Below are 22,521 nucleotides of genomic sequence, written 5' to 3'. Positions count from 1 at the left end.
TCACTATCTTGATTTCATTTCAACCGGATGTTAACCAAACCCTAGTATGAGCCTATGGGAACCTGTTTAACCTTTCACACACAAATTAGTGCCCAAATTTGGAGATACTCGTTAGTTTGTCGTGGCAGAACGATGGAATATCGTTTTCATGCCACCATCACTTTCACTTGAAAATTGTTACCTGGAATGAAGACTAATAAAAACAATAGCTGGCCAGGGATTTCCCCAGACTGTACGGTAAGCGCCGTGTGCATTAAACAGCTGCGGACTAGCTCTGCACAATACAAAAGAGCGCACACTGCATGCGTGCGCTTCTACAGTACATACTACGTTAGAACCTCTTTGACTACGTTAGATCATGGAGTAGCTCCATGGTTAGATACTTCTTTCCGCTGCATGCTGCTGTGTGCTGTTTTGTGCACGGAGAGGTCAGAGGTTCAATTCCAGCATTACTAGCACGTCAAGTAAGCTCTTAAGGTGAGTTGTGATACAGTATTAGTGATTATTACCATGCACTCGAAAAGAGCTCACTCGACCCTAGCTTAGCTAAACGCCACAATTTCCAGTATACAGGACCAAGAACGATAATCCTGAAAACAGGGCTGCCAACATTGGAAACTAGTTAGTTGAGAGAATAGCCCGACCAGACGCGAGCAACAGCGGCGACTGGGCTGTGTAGAGTTAGTTGAGACTATTTAAATGTCGAGAGTGAGACTCCCATCCCATCTAACGTTAGGGCCTAGGGCTAGGCTAGGTGCCTAATGCTATAATTTAGGAGTCAAAATGAGTGAGATCAATAGAAATGCATGCAAATGAAATAAAGTTTTAGAGTGAGAAAGGACCAAAATGAGTGAGTCTCACTCTAAATGAGTGAGAGTTGGCAGCCCTGTGAAAAATTAACAAGCACCCCGCCCGCCTCGCTGAGCTACCACCTGTAACGCTTGAAAGTACATTGTACTACATTGTATTACTATTTGTAGGTTGCCTACTACTGCCACTGCCCTGGTACTGTACACTGGGTACATGATAACTATACACAGCTAACAGCCCAGTTGCTGCTGCAGGATAGTTAGGTACATGATATCTTGATCATGTGTTGTACTGTGGCTCATAAACCAGTGCAGTGCAAGCACGAAAACAGGAAGTCACCATAATGGGCACGCACGTACGTTTGTCGTTAGCGAGGTGCCAACGTGCAGATGCAGGTTATCTAGACTCTAGTGATATGACGTACATATTTCATTATTGATTCGCTCTCATCTTTCCTTCAACAACTGAGAGGTTCATTTTAATGTAGTGTATTGATAACCACAGGTATCATATACATACAATGTACATGTGTATGAGAGTCTCTGTACTTTGACTTTGTTTGAAATACACAAATGTGTCAAGTTGTATGAGTGTGTTATCTCAGGTCGGGTGCCCTGGTTCCCTGATTTCTGCTCTCATTTGGAGAGAATTTTACCGACTTTTTTCAGGTTTCTGTGTCATCAGTATATTGTAACTCAGTCTGATTTCAATCCCTGGAAGATGCAGGACAAGGAGGATTATGATTGATTTTACCTGATAATTGTAATTTTTTTTTTTCTTTGCTGTTTTTCTTATCATGATTGCTCTTGGTTGCCATAAAACACAGAATATTGATTGATATTCAGTTTTGTTTGCGACCCAGTTATATCTTTGTCTCTGGGTTTCAGATTTTTTGTGTAAGACATGATTATATAACATTAACTGATTAGTAATTTTATAGGTTTTTTTTTTGTGTGTTCATGCCTTTATTCATGCCTCACATTATTTAATATCATTTATGAATTTTGACGTCTGACATATAGTGTATATTGCACAGTGGTGTGTGTAATACCACACAAGGAAATTTTAAAGAAGGTGCTGGGTTATGTAGTCTCAGGGTAATGATGAAGTTAAAGTTTTGAAATTATTTTTATATTTACTGTGTATCGAAGATGGTTTGGGGTATGTTGATGATACTTGCTGGCTTCGTACACTGTAGTGTAGTAGTTAGAGGGGATATTTGTTGTTGTTGATGTACTCTGATAACACTTTTTTGTATACTGGATTTTTTTTTCTTTTTTACGGGGGGTGGAATGTATACCCATTTGCCAAAATATTTTTAGCCTGTTTGAAGAAAAAAAATCCATCTGGTGTACACGCTTAATTCAAATTGTATTATTTCCTTTCTTTTATGTTCAACAACTCCCTGATGTGCTTCCTTAAGTTGGTTGGAGAGGCCCAAGGGTCATAGTGATTTTGATTGCTTTTTTCCAACCCGGCTCCTTCGGGAAGCTCAACAGGGAAAGCCTGACACTTTGTTTTCATGTGTTTTGTTTGTTTATTCTGTTTCTCTGTTATCACTTGTATTGTTTTGCAAATGCCGAATAAATAATAATAATAATGATAATAATTTGATTTTCTTGCAATAATTACACCATTCATGGTATTTCAGTAGCACTGATAATTTCTGATCTCTAAGTGTTTAGCACCTCTTAAAATTCACAGTAAACAGGGCTGCAAAGACCAGTAAAGCTTCACAAAAAGTTTTTGCTCTTCATGACCTCTTGCCAAACTAGATTTCAAGCTGGAAATTAATAGGTGAGTTAAGACGCGGTCCTCATTTTGGACTGCTATTTACCAGTTGTTGCGCACTGGATGGTGAATAGCTCTAGTCATCTTTTGTGCAAGTGAAGTTGGTCATGATATTCAGTCAACAGCAGTCAGAGTACAAATGACTAGTGAGCTTACAGAGATATTTACGTAATACTGTCAACCTTGCCTCCAGACAGCGCTGTGCCATGATTGGTACAGCTACATGATTCTTATGGGTGATAATGTTGAAGCATGCAAATGAATGAAGTTGTACGGTATCATACGCCATTTATTTCGCGAGTCTGAATTTTCGCGAATCGGAACTTCCCGACGATTTCACAAGTGGTTAAATTCACGATCGTGGAGTCCTATACCGAACAGAGAAATGCACGTACGCGTACATCACATTCATAGCGTGATCAGAGTCAATATTTTCGCGTGTCTTTAATTTCGCGAATAGCACCTGACTCGCAAGATTCGCGAAAATAAAAATCTCGCGAAATATTTGGTGTATACAGCATTACAGAGCACACAAATCGTGTGTGTACCAATCAAGGACGTGCTGTACCAAACATGGCACCAAAGAAGGTAGCATAAAAACCAATTTTTTGCAAAATTTCTTATATAATTTATATATCTTAAATGTGCATTTAGAATGTCATTATATTGACACACAATGTTCCAAAAGATACACTCAAGTGAAGGTAGATGTGAGTGTGTTTGTGTATTGTTTGTATTGCACAGCTGCACTCCACAGAACACCTACTCACTAATTAAAAAGTCGAACATAGAAAAACGAGACATCAGACACTCCAGATGTACATTGTAGATAGGAAGTTTTATTGGAGGCTCTGCGCCAAGGCGAGTTGTCAGAGCAAGTACTGATGATGAAATTGCGACACACTCTGCTTTTTTCACACAAAGAGCAGTCGGTATTTATACATGTAGAATATCAGCAGAGAGATGACTCACCTCTCTGGTATCAGGTAGGAAAACAACTAAACAAGGGGGTCAAGAAAGGTTACAAAACAGTGGTCAGCATTGACAAGCGATTACCTTGTTTTGAGATTATTTATGGGCGGCCTTATTTACGTACATTACAGCGGCAGCCTAAGAAGATGAGTGGACGTCAGGTGGTGTCGGTTGACGAGCCACGGGAGAGAATTAATGTTTGTTTCAGTACTAAGAATTTGTATCCGCTGTTGACACTCTGGCGAGCAGAGGCTCCCAAATCATCATTAGAGAGTTTACTGAAATAACACATGATAGGGAAACTGATTGTTCAGGAGAACAAGCGGAGATGACCCACAGAAAGAGGGGGAGAGAGAGTGGGAAAGACGGAGAGATCAGAGCGGAGAGAAGGAGATTGTGGAGGAGAGAGAAGCAGAGAAAAGTTGAGCTGCTACAACTTCATCTATTTTGGAACTAAAGCATGAAAACCCTTAAGTGTACCAAACTTTGGCACGTTACTCCACCTACTGAAGTAGTTGCCTATTGCAAGGGTTTATAGTAGCTAGAAAAGAAACATCAGACTTGACAATCATGGAAGCCCTTAGTTTCAAATAACCTGAAGGAAAAAAGGCATTGTTTGTGGCCTGGAACATTGTTATTCAAGGTCCAGTTTACCTATGGGAGCAGTGATTTTAAAAATGTTCAAGATATCACATTTGATGCCTATGTGTAGGTCTGTTGTAACACAAAACATCCTACCATATAGAATTTTTGCAATAAAACCTAAAATATAAGGAGATATCAGTATTTTTCTCAATAAACCATAACTGTATATGGAAGCGTTTTTATTACAACTATTGTTCACATTTTGTGTATTTCACAATATTAACATCGATTATACAGATTCAAATTTTTACAGTGGCTGTTTCTATCCCCAACTCACATTTTAGAACTTTTTTAAAGCACTAATGGTGAGTTTTTGTTTCATCTACAAATTTTAAATTATGCCTTTCAGCTATACTGTAAAAGTGGAAATTTTCACGATGTCAAAATTTTCGTGCATTTTGTGTAACCAGAAACTAGCATGTAAATAAAAGCACACAAATATTTTTGCTTGCCATATGTTCCAGTAGTTCCGGAATTAAAAACACGCGAAACTCTTCTTACCATGCCAAGCGCGAAAAATTAGTCGCGCAAAAATATCCCCTTTTACAGTAGTGCCCGAAAGAGCACTGTTTCCATTCTGAATTGAGCATTGAAAAACAGAAACCTTTCTTGTATTTTCTTTTGTAGAAGATGGCTGTCACCTGTTCATGTGGCAGCCTTGTCACATCTCTTACACTGATACTGGTCCTGATTGCGACAGTCAGTGGAGGGCAGCATCCTAGTGGAGGAGATACAGTCAGTGCAGGGAAAGTGGATCCACAAAGGGGTAAATCAGCCAGGTGGCCCGGTCACCTGGAACCACTCGGGTCGAAAGCTATCAAGAGATCCATTCCAATACTTGAGGGTATGTATCGCTCATTCTATCTTGGATAACTGTGTTGAGTGAGTTGTTAAATTCTTGGAGCTGAGTTAGGAGTTTTTCAGTCAAATCATTAACCGATATTGTACCCTCAACAAAAACATTTTCAAAGTATAAGATGCCACAAAAAAGAACAATGAACAATCAAATATAACTGAATGAAGACTAGAAGAGGGACAGAGAAAAAAGAGAGAAAAGAAGAGAAAAATTTTTGACATTCAAATATCACAAAATCCTGTGAGATGTAAAAGTAACACCATGCTGCTTTAAGGCTGGTGAGGAATATAATACTCGCTGTTAGCGATGTCACAGTTTGATATGGCTATTTTTCTACAGCTTATGCCAGATGACTTCTTGACATTAAAAAGTTAATGAAATTTTCGTAGATATGAAATATTTTATTCAGTTTTGGAAAGCAATGTATAACCTCTGACTAGAAAGGATCATAAGGTGTATTCTTCCATCAGGACTATCATCGGCATCTTTTTTCAAACCATCCCTATTGCTGCCATTACATGATAACATATGGGATATCTTGGTATACCTGGTAGCTTATAATTACATGCAGTGGCACTATTTGTAGCAGATGTTGGTACCTGAATGAAATAATGCATTGTTAACCATAATATCACAATTCTTTGCTTCTCAACAACTTGTAAGTACTGTAGGTTTGATGATTTTTGTATCTATAACTAACATTTTTTTACATGTCCAATGTCTAGACTGTGTCAGATAATGATTAGGAAAAGAACGTCATGTTATGGTTGAGAGCATGAAAGTTTTGTTTTGACAAGAGACTGAAAATGTGCAAAATTCAAAATGTGCAAAATTCAAAATTGTGTGAGTACCGGTATTTTGACAGATACCTGAATGGAAACATTTAAAAATACTTGGTTTCTGTCCCTCACAGAGTTCCCATCACCAAAGACCTTCTTCCTGGACCATGTCTTGGGTTCACTACCAGTCCTCTTTAGAGGAGGAGGAAGACTTTCTCCAGCATTCAAGCTGTGGACAGACCAATATCTCAGGCTGAGGCCAGAGTCTCAAACCACCATGGTGGATGTTGAGGTCCGCAAGAAGGAGAATCGAAAGTTGCCCACGATGAGGGTCCTTTTCTCTGAGTTTTTAGAAAGATATAAGACACATGATGAATACATGGTGGATGGTGTTCCAAAATTTCTGAGGTAGGTCAAGAATCAAAATTGTATGATGTTAGTCAGTCATGCACACTTTGTGGAATACATATCTATGGCAGTAGTTTTGTTTGCAATTTGTTTGGGCTGATGTGGTCCCTATGAATATGTTTCTGAGCAGTTTTGTCATGCAATTATTTTTGCTTGAATAATAGTTCATGTCATTTGGAGCAAAAACAAGTGTATGAAAACTGATTGAATTCTTCATTTTTTAGGGATGATGTGGTTGTGCCCCCACCCTTGGTTTGTGATGATATTCTCGAGAGGATAGTGGATGCGGTGAGTTTATCAATATTTATATTTATGTGTTTTTTTTTTTTTTTTTGTTTAATGTCCATGTAATCAGTAAAGTTTTACTACTCATACAAATCAGTGTCATTGCAAACAAAAATTCAACTACAGCCAGGCTAACAAATAAACCAACCAAAAAATCCAGGTTGTAGAAAATAAATATTTCTTGTAATTTGTGTTTTATGTAATAATAATAGAAATTCAAACAGAAGAAAACTGACTAGAAATGAATATAATTTATTAGTGGAAAAATAAGCAAAGAAAATGGGATTCCACATACTCAAAAAGCTGCATCACTTCGGTGATCCCTCGCGTTTATCCCCAAGTTGAATTATCCTTCGGGTTTATGCCAGGTTTAAACACAAACACATTGATATAGCTTCTGACCATCCGAGCATTGAGAATTTAGGGTTTCTGGGATGAACACTGACTTAGGGCTTTCTATAGCTCAGTCGGTAGAGCACCGAGCTAGCATCTGGAGGTCTCAGGTTCGAATTCCGATGGAATCCCATTTTCTTTGCTAATTTGTATGATAATAGCTAGTTTTTTTATAGCTCATTTCAGACTTGTTAATGATAATTTCAATGCACTTTACAGACTGTCATTACCTGGATACATTATTTCCAACCAGCACTGATAGTCCATGGGCCATGCCAGATATTGGTACCATCTGAAGTGGCAAAACCTTTTTGGTGTCACTTTGTTTGTCGGGCATAGATATGCTTATCAAGCTATGATAGCATTTCCAAATGAGTAGCTTAGTCATAGTAAATGAATTTTTAACCAATTTGGTCTCGTTGTTATATCCCTATACTTCTGAATCGAAACTAACCGCCATACAAAGAAGAGCACTGTCTTCTGTATGTTCCATAGAGCTGTAAAATGCAGCTCTATGGTATGTTCACAGGTGTTCTGTTGTAAACGCGGTGCGCTTAGTCTTTATTCAAGGCAGCGAAGGGAATATCCAAAGGTTTTGATGTCCACAGCGCTTAGTCTTTATTCTAGACGGCGAAGGGAATATCCAAAGCGTATGATACAGTGTATATCCTTTTATCTAAAAACAACAACAACAACAAAAGCAATTCCTAGTGAATTTTACCGTATTTTTCAATCATTTATCATTTTCCGGTGAAAACGCTACGGTGAAAACGCTGATACCACGCCAATGTCGCTTTATTTCCCTCCAACAATATAAGATAATGCAAAAACAATGTACCGGTACACTACGATACATTATGATGAATGATATTGTAAATGAACAGATTGATTTTTGTTTAAAACTGATGTATTTGTTGATAGGGTAGTATAAAAACAGTATAGATAATCCCTTTTATGAGGAACTTTAGATATGATAACGGTACATTGGCCTAGATAAAGAACTAAGCGCACCGCGTGACAGCTGTGGACATCATAACCCGTTGGATATTCCCTTCGCTGCTTTGAGTAAAGACTAAGCGCACCGCGTTTACAACAGAACACCTGTACATACAGAAGGCAGTGCTCTTCTTTGTATAGCGGTTTAGTTTCGATTCAGAAGTATAGGGATATAAATACGAGACCAAATTGGTTAAAAATTCATTTATTATGACTAAGCTACTCATTTGGAATTGCTATCATAGCTTGATAAGCATATCTATGCCCGACAAACAAAATGACACCAAAAAGGTTGTGCCACCTCAGATGGTACCAACAAGCCATTTTTCGGGTCTTGGCCCATGGACTATGACAGTGCTCAGTTCTCCACTCCCTGGAGAGCATTCCAGCCAGTCACCATTTTACAGGTGCACACATGCTGATCAACCGACATCAACATTCCTACATCCTACCAGATACCCATTTATACTCCTGGATGGAGACCAGCAATGTGGACAAAGTGCTTTACTGAAAGGCAAAAATGTCAGGCTTCGTTGACCTGGAACCCACAAACCCATACCATGCTCTTGTGATTCAGAAGCAAATGCCCTTATCCACAGGGCCATGACACCTCCATGATATAAATCAATATATTTTATAGATATGTCTTTAAACTTACAAATCGTATCAGTACAAATGTTTGAAATATGAAAGTAGACATATCAGGTACATACAAGATGATGAAGTCAAATATAATGGTGCCACACTTGGGCCTATATCTGGAACAAGTTTCCCAAATTTGATGCAAACACAGAATCTACATGACACCTTATGATTGCCTACCATTTCTGGTCTTACGACATGTTTCACTTTCTGTTTTAATAGGTCATGTGGTTCAGCAGTGGAGGAACAAAGTCTGTACTACACAATGATGACACAGATAATATCAACTGCCTCTTCAGTGGACAGAAAGAAATTCTCTTTATTAACTACACCCAGTATAGACATAAGGTATGCATCAGTACAGCCAGGAAGGTACTATTGTACCTCTATGGCACAGCTAGATGATATGCTCGTTATATTGATCTTATAGGCCCAAATTCACGAAGGTGGTACAATTGAAACTATGGTTTAAACCATGGACAATTTGTATGGAGCACCAAGCGTCGCATGGCCTATTTCATAACGAAATCAGTCATTTCGTCGACGAAATGATCATTTCGTAACGAAATGACAACATTTCGCCGACAGAATGATCATTTCGTTAACAAAATGAACATTTTGTCAACGAAATGACTGATTTCGTAACAAAATAGGCCATGCGACACTTGGCGCTCCATACAAATTGTCTGTTGTTTAAACCATGGTTTCAATTGTACCACCTTCGTGAATTCGGGCCATAGTGTATGAGCATATATTTCCTCTCTTCGGCAACATACAAAGAATACCTTAAATTGAATGCACCATGACTAAGGCTAGAATCAAGAGAATGAAGACTGTGTGTGCATGTTGAATCCAACATGCTAGGCATTGTGACTGTCTCATACCATTTTCATTTCAGTCATTTCTTTAGCTTCCACTCACCAGTCTCGAGTATGACATGGTGTATGGATAAAGCATTAGCCAAGCCTTTTAATTGATTCATGCTGACATAGTTAGTACTGCCTGGTACTAAAATCTGAAGTATTTTCTTTAGTGAGTGTACTTAAGTGAATCTGATTTTGCCTAAACTCAAGTGCTAGTATGAACTTGTATCATGTTCAGTTATTTTCATTGATACCCTAAATGTCTATTTGCTAGTCATTTCCTGATTTTATATGTTTGTTTGTTTGTTTGTTTGTTTGTTTTATGATTAGGTAAATCTTGACCATCCTGAAGGGAGCTATTCCAGTTTGAATGTAGAAGAAGTTGACATGGAGAAATATCCTGGAATGAGGGATGTTGAATTTTACTATGCCAAAATGTTCCCCGGTGACTGTGTCTACATTCCATACAAATGGTGAGCCAATGCTTGGATGTGTGGTGGTGATATACCATAGTGGTAAGGCGTTTGGTGCGCTTGTCAGAGAGCATTCAGGGGCCCATTGCATAAAAGTTACAATTATGGTAACTTTGCCATCCAGTGGTAACTTCCATGGAATTCTTGATTTTGATTGGCTGTTGAGTATTGTTCCCATAGTTACCATTGGATGGCAAAGTTACCATAATTGTAACTTTTATGCAACGGGCCCCAGAACAGGTGTTATAGACTAATGCACTCATTTGTTCACAACTTTCCCTCAAATAGATTAGTCAGCATAATACGGTGATCTGGAAAAATCGTAACATAATGAGGAACATTCAGTGGCTCCTTTCAGCCTCATGAAAATCTGTATAATACTTTCATTTGTAGATTTTAAAGTGGGTGAAACATGACTGAATATTGGTTAACCTTTGACCTCATATCCAGGATACACCAAGTGAACTCCATCGGGCGAAACCTTGCTGTGAACGTGTGGTGGGAGCACTCGTGTGAAAACATTCCTAGTCCAGAGATTTGTGGTGACATGGGAAGACATCTTACACTGGCAGACATCTCCTTCATTGCTGAGAAACCACTTCCTTTCCATGAAGACTTTGAAGAAGATGAGCCAAATCCATAGTATGTACAAATATGAGTATACCTACGGGGCCAGGCAATAGGTATGTGGCATTGTAGGCAAAGGGCCTGTACCTTTTCCCATGGATGTGTTTCCAATATTTCCGATAAAAAGTGCGTTTGCTGTCATGATAAGGATTATTCACCTCAAGTATTGTTGTGGATTGCATTCTCATGATTTTGATTCAATTCAATTCAAAATTCAAAATGATTTTATTGCCATATAAAGTAATACAAAGTAATATACATAACGCTTACATGAGTACATAATGTTTTAAGGAACTTTGAATCACGTAAGTTTCAACAAAACATGAATACAGTATTATGATGATATCAACTTTGGTTTGGATAAATAAACAAGTAAGCAATACAATTTACAACTCTACATGGAAAAGAGGAATTCACAAGAAAAGCATAGCTTGTAAAATTTGTGAATTACTCTAGAAGGTGAAGGCATCTCAAGATCCCACAAGGACTCCATGTATGAAAATTTTGATATCCTGATGTCAGGTGAAATAATCAGAAAATTAATAAAAGGACTATGACAAGGACAAGAACGAAAGCAGGGATGGAACAGACGGGAAATAAAACTAAAGATACACACGTTTCTCTGACCGTGCAATTCCATGTGCATACAGTTGGTTGTTTCAGCATTAATGATGGGCAGTGGGGGCATTGTTTTTTTTATGTATTATGGGATATACAGAAATATCCATTCTCTTCTTTCTGAAAATGAAATTACACTGCAAATGTCTTTGTTTCAAAGGTTGAATATTTTGCATAGATAGTCTAATCAGCTAATAATGAGTACTGTTGCCTGTAGACTGTGTACTGTGCTATATAAAGTGATCAAAGAGAGAAAGCTGAAGGAGTAGTCTCCTTGAGCTTTTTCCATTTTGTGGCTCAAATTTGACACTTGCCTCTGTGACAAGAGGGTCATCTGTAGTAAACTGTGTTGGCAGGAACCAGGCTTTCAACACTGGGCTGCTTCCATCATCAAAGGCAGTTTAGAATTAGTGCTGCATTCTGCCCAGTTATATACTTAAAGGTGCATAGTCCCGGTAGTGTAGAGGGCGCTGTTGATGATACTGCCGATCACCGTTAGCGTTGATACGAAGATTACCGAAGTTGACCTGTCATCAAGAGTAAAGCACATAGGTGTTGCTAAGTAACGTTGCCTTTGTTTTCTTTTCTGCGCATCATGCAGTCTGTAGTAATGCCAGGGTGCGTGCATGTGTGTTTCTTACTATGAAATCACAAAAGAAGTTTGCTAAAGCTGTCATCCCCTCAGCCGAATCATGAGCCAAACTGTGATCGGACCACTGGCTACAGTGGATCGTACTTTTTCGGACTCGGGGGAAGTGGGCCACAGCGTAAGCGCTAAAGAGGAGTCAATAGCGTAGGTCTCTATAGGAAACTTGCGCCTGGCGCCCGCATACGCATTTGACTAAACCACCGGGACCATGTACTTTTAATACTTGTAATGACATGATTTAGTTTTACTTGTCAATTTGATATTGTGTTATTCTTCTTTCTTTTCTTTTTTTCTCTTCCCTTTAGCCAAAAGCTATTGGACACCATGGCATTGGATGAAACAGTGTCATTTGAAGATTTTAAGCACATCTTGCAATATGTGAGTAAAGCCATTGACAGTCCCTTACCTTCTTCTATCTTTAAGAGATGATTGAGTGTTGTATGATGTGTGCTTGGAAGTGCATAATTGGTCCTTCTTTAAAGTCTAAAGTTGTAAGAGTATTGTATGTATTGTATATGCTTGCAATCAGTCACAACACTTCTTGATAAACATTTGGCTCGCTCACACCACTATTGCTTCTAGTTTTTACACATCAGTCTGCTGGATTCACAATTACCTTCCTTTCTGTTCTTGATCAGCAAAAATTGGGGTGTATATTTTTGTTACAATGCTAAAGAATATGGCCCTACTTCTGCAAGCAAGTGAACAAAGTGTACACACAGATATGCATACATGGTACTGAAGTACAGGTATAGGCTTGCGCATGAGTGTAGTCTGTGAAAGGCCAAAATGTCCCTCTTTCAGCTCCCATTTCATTGGCGCAAGTTGTAAACCTACCCAGTGGGTCAGAATCCCTAGTACAATAAATAATCTCAACTCATTGTATGTGGGGTTGGCATTGTAAAAATTTATCATTGTGTAGGTGCATATTGCTATGTACTTATCATAGTTGAACATTCAGTTGTTCAACTACAAAATACATGTGTCATGTATAATACCCTACAGTTCATGGGGACTTGATGATGTAGGCCTACCATACACTCACTCTTTTAATACTAAAATCATTGAATCTTAGAGTAAGCAAATTAAAAGTTGACTGGAGAAAAAAAAAGAAGAAATGTCAAGAAAGATTGTCTTTGTGGCTGATGTTGTGTAATATATTTCAAATTGTAAAATATGGGTGCAACAATTTGTTACTTTTAACAGAGGGTAATTGCTTTACCTACCCTCCTGACCTCTTTCTAAGGAGAGTTCAGTATGGTTACTTGTTTTATAACTGTCAAAAGTAGTACAATATGTCCAGTAACTATTCCAATCAGGCTACATACATGTATATATTCAATTAAGAGTCATTGCCTTGCTTGCATATAATGTGATTGAGTATGCTTTCCTCTTGATTACCATATCTAATGAATTTTCCAAACACATGTTATATCATTTTGTAGTTTAATTCTTTCTTTCTTTTTTTTCAGAGAACTCCAGAACTCAGTGATGTGGATTGGAACGAGGAGTGTGATGATCTTGCCCGTGAGGTACAAATATTATTAATCATTGTATTCTCTCTGTCATGGAAATGAGGTCCATAGTTGTTTGCTTGTTATTTTTTTAATTTCCAGATTTAACATGATTTTGAAACACAGCTTCAAATTGAATCAATAGCCTTCAATAATTACCCATTACAATGCCTTCCAGTGCTTATTGATATCAGAATATTTTTGCCCTGTACGCATGAATGATAGCTCACACTTAAATGTTGACATGTGTGTTACATAGTAGTGGTTTTTCTCTATTGCAGGTGTATGATGAGCTGGATATTGATGAAGATGGTGTTATCTCTAGAGCAGAAACGAGGAATGCTATAGACACCCAGGTGGGTCATTAGATGGAAAACAGATACCACTGTTGACTTCATGTATTTAACCAAAGTGTAATCCGTGGGGATGTTAGAGCCTTACAGAAAGCCTTCTCAGTATCTGCAAGATGTTATCCACTTTATGTGCAAATAAGCAACTGGCTAGATTTGAATAAAATCATTGTCCTTCAATGTTTTTAATGTCCCATCATTTTTTTAAATATATTTGTGAATGACTAGCGATCTTGTAGAATTGGTACATTATTACTCTACTGGAGTATAACACTGCTGTTTCAGACAACCCATGATCCCTTGCAAATAGCTACCTTGAACTGGTTCATATCTGGGTATAAATCTGTTCTATTATCATTCAGTGTAGTCGACTCACGTTCACATTGGCAAGGATAGAGTCAGTCTGACAAAACCATGGTGACTTGAGCAAGTGTTGCAGTTTGTACAAAATAGGCCCGTGAAATGTAGGCCTTTGAAAGAAGTCCAAAATTGATGTCCCTTAAAGTGAAGGTCATAATAATTTTCATCACCATTGTTGTCAATATCATTGCTAATGTCATTGCTTGGCATAGAGTGTGTATAATGGCGTATGGTTAATTTGTTTTAGTTTTTTTTTTTAAATGCTTTTGTGGCAGGATTCAACATTTCATTTCCGGCTAGAAGGCAAGCTGTTGATGATGACAGACATTGGCCATGAGCAGGCAGCCCAGAGGAGACTGGTCAGTGCTGTGTTAAAATCTGTCTCTTTAGTCTTGTCATACAACAGTCACTCACAAGAAGAAGAAGAAAAAAAAAATCACAACAGTAATCAAAAGAAGAAATCTATATATTTTTCTATTTTGGATGATTAGATAACCTATTATGTGAAAGTGAAGTAAACGTAAGCTAACTTCCAGATATTTGTAAAATAAAAACCATTCCACCATGACATGACTGCACCCAAACCCCTTCTGGTTCATACAGGAAGATTTACTAGGTGGGATTTAGATAAATAGTAAACCTGTATAATCATTACACAGTTTCCAGCATGTTATAAAATATGTACAGTAAATAAGCATTCTGCTTACAGTATCAAAATTTCCCACTTGTGAGTTTCTAATTCTGTGTGTATTCTGTTAGATAGAATTGTGTAGATAAAGGAGAGGCAGGATTTGTGTCATTATTCAAGGGACTTGAAAACCAGTATCTGACTGCATTGTGTGATTATTCTTACTCAAATAAACCCTCAGTAGTACAATGTATGTGCACTTTGACTTCAGCTTTGAAGGAACTTCAAAAATTTTTAATGAACAAGCCAAAATCTTGTTTATTTGGGTGAATAACTTATTGAAGTACAGACTTTCTAAAAACACAATATGTGATTACAGTTTCGTTATGACTCCCAGTTGATTGAGAAATGACTGACAAGTGAGACAGTCACACAAATGATTTGATGAAGATTTCTTTGTCCATGAAGATTTCTTTGTCCCATAGTGTACTGCTTAAAGGGATCATGTAGTTTTGGTTGAGACTTAACTTAGGTTTTTATCATTTTTTGGTGAGATAGTGAGAAACCTCTTATGAAATATGAAAGTGCATGTAATTCCATGAGGGATTCAACGTTTATTTGATGAAAATTGGTTTTGAAATGGCTGAGACCCACCTTCTATTACAATCGTTTTGTTTTACTTTGTTTTTGGATGTTTCAGCTATTCCAAACTTGATTTATATCAAATAAAAGTTGAATTCCTTTTAAAATGGTATGCTCTGTACTATTTCATAAGGGCAATTCCACAGTAACTGACGTTACGCGTAAGGATTTTCTTGAAATTGTTTACGTTGTAGTTTTGTGAATGAAAGCACCTGGGGCTTGCAATTAGCATTGATGAATGAGTTCATGAGAATGAAGAAATAGGTGGAAAGTTCTTCTCTTAAACTGCATTTCTTATCACACAGCACGTGAAAATGTGTCGGTAACTGACGTTACGGAAAAAGGACATGGGAAATTATGGTGTAGATTTAAATGGAAATATCTCATGTCCCTGACTTCTAGCCTTTATGTGTTTAATATGGCAATACACCTAGGTTCTTAAGAACAGGTGTGCAAAATAATGTGCACTTTAGATATTTCCTTTTAGCACCATGCCAATTTCAGTGAAGGCATGACGGTAACTGACGTTACGCTTACATTTGCCATAGGGTTTACACATGCAAAATCATGATTGGGAATAGCTTTGTGATATTTTATAATTCTGACCTTTCAGAATGATTTGTTTGATATGGCATCATACCTTGGTTCATCAAATATAAATACACAAATGAAATGAAACATTAGTCCATTTTCTATGTGTTCTATGAAAACTTAAAGGTAAACATGTCAGTAACTGACGTTACACATACTTTTGCTATGGGGTTTACAGAGAACTAATTTATTTAACAGGTTATTCCTGCTGCAGTATACCAGTAACAATCCCAGGCAATTACTTAGCAACAAATTAAAACAAAATCTAAAGACACAAATGGGGTGGGGCCCTTAGGGGGCAACGTACCCCCCCCCCCCATACCATAGCACAGTTGGGCAAAAATAATGTAAATGCACCAGAGGATATTTCTTGACATTTGTCTTAAGATTGAATGCTTATTCAACAGTTATGATTATACAGAGCCATTTAGATTCAGCAGTTCCAAGTATAAATATATTGACATAACTAAGGTTTTTTTTTTTTTTAATGAACAGGAAAGTTTCTAAAGTGCCCCACCCATAATACCCTGCAATACGTACTACACAAAACACGGATATTTTTGTGTGTGAAAAAAATATCTTTCAAGTCATGGGGAAAAAAACATATCAACTCATAAATATGCATAAATTGGTATGAAATCTACTGTGATATATTTCTGCTTCTTTTCTTTATTTTACTCCTCCTTCAAGGCATTGTTAGGGCCACAAATAAAAAAATGATCTCCATCATCAATTGATTTGAATGATAAGTGTTGCACTTTTAACCCTAACTAGGCCGGGGGGGGGGGGCCTCCGAGGCCCCCCCTCAACGTTTCGCGCGATGTATCGCTATCGCGAGAAGCTATCGCCGCGACGTTTCATGACTTTTTTCTTTCGAGTCTCCCGCATCTTTTGACACCAAATTTGCGATGCCCAGGTGCGCGGTTCCGAAGTTGCGCATAAATATGCACGTGCATGTCAGACCAAAAATTGCTCAAAAACGTGAATTTGTGTACAATTTCAATGCAAACTGTGTTTACAGGCAAACTTCATAAAAGCATGATTATTGTGGGGTTTTATTGATTAAAATCAATTAAAAATGCATTTTCTTGTTCGGAACAATGTCATGGACAAATTTCATCGAAAAAACAATGGAAAACATAAAGTCGAAAAAACAAAGAAATACATAAGAAATTCAAAAAACAATAAAATACTTAGGAAATTGTTTCTGATTGCGCAATTTTTTTCTCTTACATTTGCTAAGGACACTAAAAAGAATATTTACACAAAAAATGTGCCTGTTTTGAACTTTATTTAGTGATTTATACCAAATTGTCTGATTTCACGCATCATTATGCATAAATTAGCATAATTTAGTGTAAATGATAATTTTTGAAAAAATTAACTTCATGGTACTTTAGATTACATCATAGGCAATGCGTGTGCCAATTTTCGTCGCGATCGCGCGGTCGACGGCCGAGATCCGGAGGGGGGGCCTGGGAGGCCCCCCCCCGGCTCTATCATCTACCTGAATAGCCCGGCCTAGTTAGGGTTAATATTTCTCTGTGAAGAAGAAACATTTTGCTTTTTTGGTCAAAAGAGCATTGTTGGTTTATTCCCTGCTTGAAGTAATGTAACTGTTTTTCTTTTCCTTGTTACTGATGTATCAAGGCTTGCAAATACATCCCAGATACCAAGAAATAGGACTTTGCAACAAAAAAATTCTAAGATCAATATAAACGAATCTTCCTGTTCATAATTATCATGTATTACAAAATGTCCCTGCATGAATGAAATAAAGTAATCAACAAATATGAACAATTTTTTTTTTAACCCTAGAATCACCTCTCACTTTGAGCAACATCAGTGTTAAGTTTCAAACAGTAATGACAGTACATGCCTTACAACATGTGTATGTACCATAGTACAAGATGTGCCACATTAACTAAACCACACATTTAAGTGCAAGCGAAGAAATATATCTGTTTGTGCATTTGCCTTAAGGTAGAAACTTCACTAAGCTTCCAGAAAAGAAGAAAAATGCTAGCAAAAGCAACCATAAATAAAGATTATAAAGCTGTTGGTATACAGCTGTACACAAGCTTTTGTATAGAAAAGGTGGTTACCATGCAACCACGTCATTGATTAGGCCTGCAAACTTTGGTAGATCATCCCGTAGGACTGTGAATGTACTGTATACATTGTAGTAATTTCAGTGCATGTATTACATGTGGTAAACCTAAACTTCCAGATGATTTAACCTTAAACTTGTGCTGAATCGAAAATCAAAACCTCAAGCCCCCCCCCCCCCCCAAAAAAAAGATAATTATGATATATAAATAAATAAATAAACTTTTAAAAATAAAATGAAATGAAAAAAAAAAAGTATCCATGGACACACCATGGTGATGACATCATTCCCTATCAGAGGGATTGCTGCTCTTTGTTGATAATCTTCTGACTTCCCATATGTATTGAAATGGCCTTAAGTCAAAAAAATTGCCTCAGTTATAATTACTGTCATGGTAACTGACGTTACATACTCGTGTATGACGTTTCGGTAACTGACGTTGCACATTTTGAAGTGTTCATTTTGACTCTCCAGTATGCCAAGTATCCTTATTTCTGGTATTAAAAGAAAGGCATATGGGCATACATTAGAAATCCCAAGTTACATCATACAGCTCACTTTCTTTGATGAATAAAGTTTAAAATTCCTTGTTTTTGGTAACTGACGTTACATCCATCATTGTCAAACTAATTAAAAGTTTTTATTAAATTCTGTAAAGCAACCAGCTTTTTTTTTTTCTATCGTGTGGTAAAAGACTTCTCTGGTAACTGCATACATATAAAAGATTGTTGTTTAGAGTACTAGTAAAGTGGATATACAGAGAGTAAGTTATGTGACAATACACTCTTTTTACCATTGGGTTATAGGCATATTTTGGCAGCCATTTTGAAAATGAAAATGGCCGCTTTTATTGAAAAACATAATGATTCTTAAAACTTCAACTCAATCATTGTCTGAAAATGTATGGTGTTTGAAACAAATATCATTTTGAATTTTTGGCACCTGTGTCCTATATACCGTGGAATTGCCCATAAGTGTTTTCTTGGTATCTCACAAAAAAAAGTTAAAGCCCAATTTTCATCTCCACCAATACTGTACAGTCCCTTTAAGTTGGCCAGGTTTGGTTTACACCAGAGATTGTGCTGTATTTCGAGTTCACTGAAGTGGCTGTCTGGACAATACATTTTGAATAGTCCAAAAATACGCTGAAATTACTGAGAGACCAATTACTACAGTAGCCCCTTTATCATGGAATAAACACGGCAGCATGCAAGCAATTTGTAACACAAGTTATACTCATCACACTGACTGTTGTTGGCTTCTTGTTGACAGAGGGAATATGAAATAGAGGGAAAGAAGAAGGCCATGAAGGAGAAGGATCCCAGCATCCTAATCCAGGAGGTAGAGCCATTGGACCTTGAGGAACTAGAGAAGCTATTCAATGAGAGGAAGAAGAGGGGAGAAGAGGAGGTAGAGGATACTCTCCAGGAGGTCCAGCCTAAACAACATGGAGACCCTTCACTTGATCTCAAGGTGGAGCTCTAACACATGTTCAGATACAGTCCGCAATTAGTTTAGATTCAGATTTAAACACCGAAAGATGACATTATTGCCCCTCGGTTGTTTTCACAGAATACAGGAAACATCTACAGTCTGGTATCATATTCCATTTGATCTCCGGCCTCGTGGAACATGGCAAAAGACCGGCGATGTATATACTGTTTGTCTATTTCTTGAATAAGCAGGGGGTAACTAATAGTATCATGGCTAGACTAGGGCAAGCCCATACCACTCTACAGTAAAGTAGAGCTATGACATGTAATATGCCCAGTGGTGTCAGGGTGCTGATGATATGATGCCAGTAAGGTTTATTTTTTAATTAGGATTTCCCCAAATGGTAATATACACTATTAAATGAAAGAGTTGAATTAATTTGATTAGTGTTTCTGTTTCTGTGTCAAATTTAGTTGCCATTGCACAATGCATTATAGAATGATAGTAATGTGATTTTACACAAATCATGATAGATATGTAAGTATGCATAAATAGTATGCATGTATCAATGGTGCTAACATTTCCATTTTGTATTTACAAGCATGGCACACAGAGCTTTGGTACTTCACAAGATTGAAATAAAACTGACTTTTTTTCCCTTCTTTTTTGAAGGTGGAGTTTTGTTTTGAATATTAATTGATGCAAGGTTTATCATCACCAGAAAAAACAAAAAAAAAACAAAAACAAAAACAAAAACAAAACTTGCAGATGTGGTGGCAGGAATATGAATTTCTGATTAATTTGTGAGGTTATCAGTGTAACTGTTTAAAACTTTGGTACAGGACTCTCAAGTCAAAGTGGTATCTCTAGGAAATGCATACACGATGACGTCTCTCCTGTTACTTCATACCAGGTCTTCCATTAGCACTTCATACCAGGTCTTCCATTAGCACTTCAGCAGTTTTAAATATGCCTTGGTGTAGGGTTGTTTAGACACACCTGTGGGAACTGATGTCATAGGGGGAACACATTTGTGCTTAGTTGGTACTTCATCTCAGTGATGATATCGTAGGTTAGTTTCACTTTTTTTTTCATATTCAGATTACAAACAATACATGGAACAGTGGACAGCAAACACCCAAAAATTTGTAATGATGAAATTGTGAGTTGAAGTAAGAAATTTTTTTGCCTGTAGGGGCTTCATTTAAACATGATCTGATCACCTATCAGGCATATCCTCTTTTTTTAATGATTTAGCCCCAAATTCATATAATTAAGCCCAATTTCAAGTGTGGTTTATTGAAATCATGTAACAGACCCAAAGTCCACTGTTAAAATGTACTGTGTCCACTTTTTCCATTCTATGTCTTTCATTCATGTACATGTAAATGCAATATGATATTATATGGTTGTTTTCCAGAATCTTGCAAGAGCTAAAATTACATGTGTTTTTATTGGACGAAATTTGTATGTTAGTTTATGTTGTTGTTTTTTTTTCATTTGGGTGCAAAAGCCGTAGTAGATGTTAGTAAAGTTTTATGTATAGAATGTGAATGGGCAGTGAGTATCTCATCCATTCTGTCCCTTCACTAATGGAATTGTGATGTTATTCAAATATGTTGTAGTGGGCAACAAAGCTGCTATGTATGTGTATGTCTTTACTTGCTTCTGTAGTACTGATTTCTCTCAATGTACATTTTTTCAGCTTTCATCTCAACAACTCAATGAAATCTAAGTGATGAAATCAGTTTGGTGGTTTTTTTGTTTTTGTTTGTTTGTTTGTTTGGGTGTTTGTTTTTTTTTATTTACTCAGCCATATGAAGCAATTGTTCTAATTATCTGATCTAATCCAGCATCTTGCCTGATGATACCGAACAAATCTGTGATGAACAAGACCTATTTGCAAAGGGCTTGTTGGGATGACAAATATGACCCAAAGTTTGTTTGTGATAGGAACAAGTTGGGCAGTCTGGTGTAATCCTGGAGACTGCACAAAATAAGGCCTGTGACATGTTCATAGTGCAGGCCAAACCATGTTTTCCAGACTACAGTATGTTTTCATGGCTTCCAGATTGTAGGAGTATATAGAGCATGTTTAATAGGTAGATTGGCAGTTGAGAAAGACTAGATATCGGTGCAAAAGAATATAGCAATTGTCAATAGGTAGAATGTGTCAGTGTTAATTGAAACATTAAACCACCCATTTTGACTGATGACCACTGAACTTGATTAGACCCCTGAATGTGTCATTAAACTGAAACATCATACCACCCAATTTGATTGATGACTACTGAAATTGATTATAGACCCTTGACTCTTCAGTTCTAGAGCAAAAATGTGTACTAAGTTCTTATATGAGACCTATCTCTACAAAAGGTACATGTTACCAAACATTAATGTCTTGATCTTTTTAGCATTTTGCGAATCATCAGAAAGCTCTCTCATAAGTTATTTGTTGAATAGTAACTCCAAAACCTTGTAACAAGTCAGTAAGGGAAAATTGGGTCTTTTTCCATTGAAATCCATTTCTGGCATTGAAATTTTGTTTCAAATTTTGTGTTTATAAAATAAGCTCCCTGTCATGACCATCCTGTGCTATAGACATTTGTCAAATTAGTCTGTAGCATTATACACACAAACACACACACACACACACACACACACACACACACACAAATCTTACAATAATGTAATCTCATTGTATCAATTCTTGTATAACAGGGTTTATCTGTGTTCTATTCAGTGTGGCTTTGTGATTGTATTCAGCAATAAAACATGAAATGTTCTTGCAAATATACTGTTTCAGGGATATACATTGAAAACTTGACATTTCTTGTGTGTGAATTCTTGTTTTGCTTTCATCGTAAGTGCAGATTGAATGTATAGTACACAGTAGTTTGGCATGCAAGCAATTCTGATACCACATATACTTCACATTTGTATTTTCCTTTTCATATTTCCAGTGACTCTCTTCTTCTCTTCCCCTCTCCTCTCTAAACAAAATGTATGTAGATTATATTGTTTCAATTATTTGTGCACTTCCAAACTAAGAAAAAAAAAATATGTTTAGTAACAATCATTGTAC

General features: G+C 37.1%; 1 protein-coding gene across 1 annotated transcript; it reads left to right on the top strand.

Annotated features, from left to right (window-relative positions):
- Nucleotides 1-1,161: 1,161 nt before the first annotated feature.
- LOC140242212 (uncharacterized) lies at nucleotides 1,162-22,093 on the top strand. The gene is made up of 12 exons (XM_072321955.1): nucleotides 1,162-1,205; nucleotides 4,846-5,062; nucleotides 5,988-6,261; nucleotides 6,486-6,549; nucleotides 8,800-8,925; nucleotides 9,771-9,913; nucleotides 10,364-10,555; nucleotides 12,113-12,185; nucleotides 13,280-13,339; nucleotides 13,603-13,677; nucleotides 14,307-14,390; nucleotides 19,275-22,093. Exons 1-12 carry the CDS (start codon nucleotides 1,200-1,202, stop codon nucleotides 19,485-19,487), a joined length of 1,527 nt encoding a protein of 508 aa, XP_072178056.1. The 5' UTR covers nucleotides 1,162-1,199; the 3' UTR covers nucleotides 19,488-22,093.
- The last annotated feature ends 428 nt before the right edge of the window (nucleotides 22,094-22,521 follow it).

Source organism: Diadema setosum, chromosome 19 (assembly GCF_964275005.1).
Source record: "Diadema setosum chromosome 19, eeDiaSeto1, whole genome shotgun sequence".
NCBI classification, from domain to species: domain Eukaryota; kingdom Metazoa; phylum Echinodermata; class Echinoidea; order Diadematoida; family Diadematidae; genus Diadema; species Diadema setosum.
Note: the sequence above shows the minus strand (reverse complement) of the source record. Positions and strands in the feature narration are given on the sequence as shown.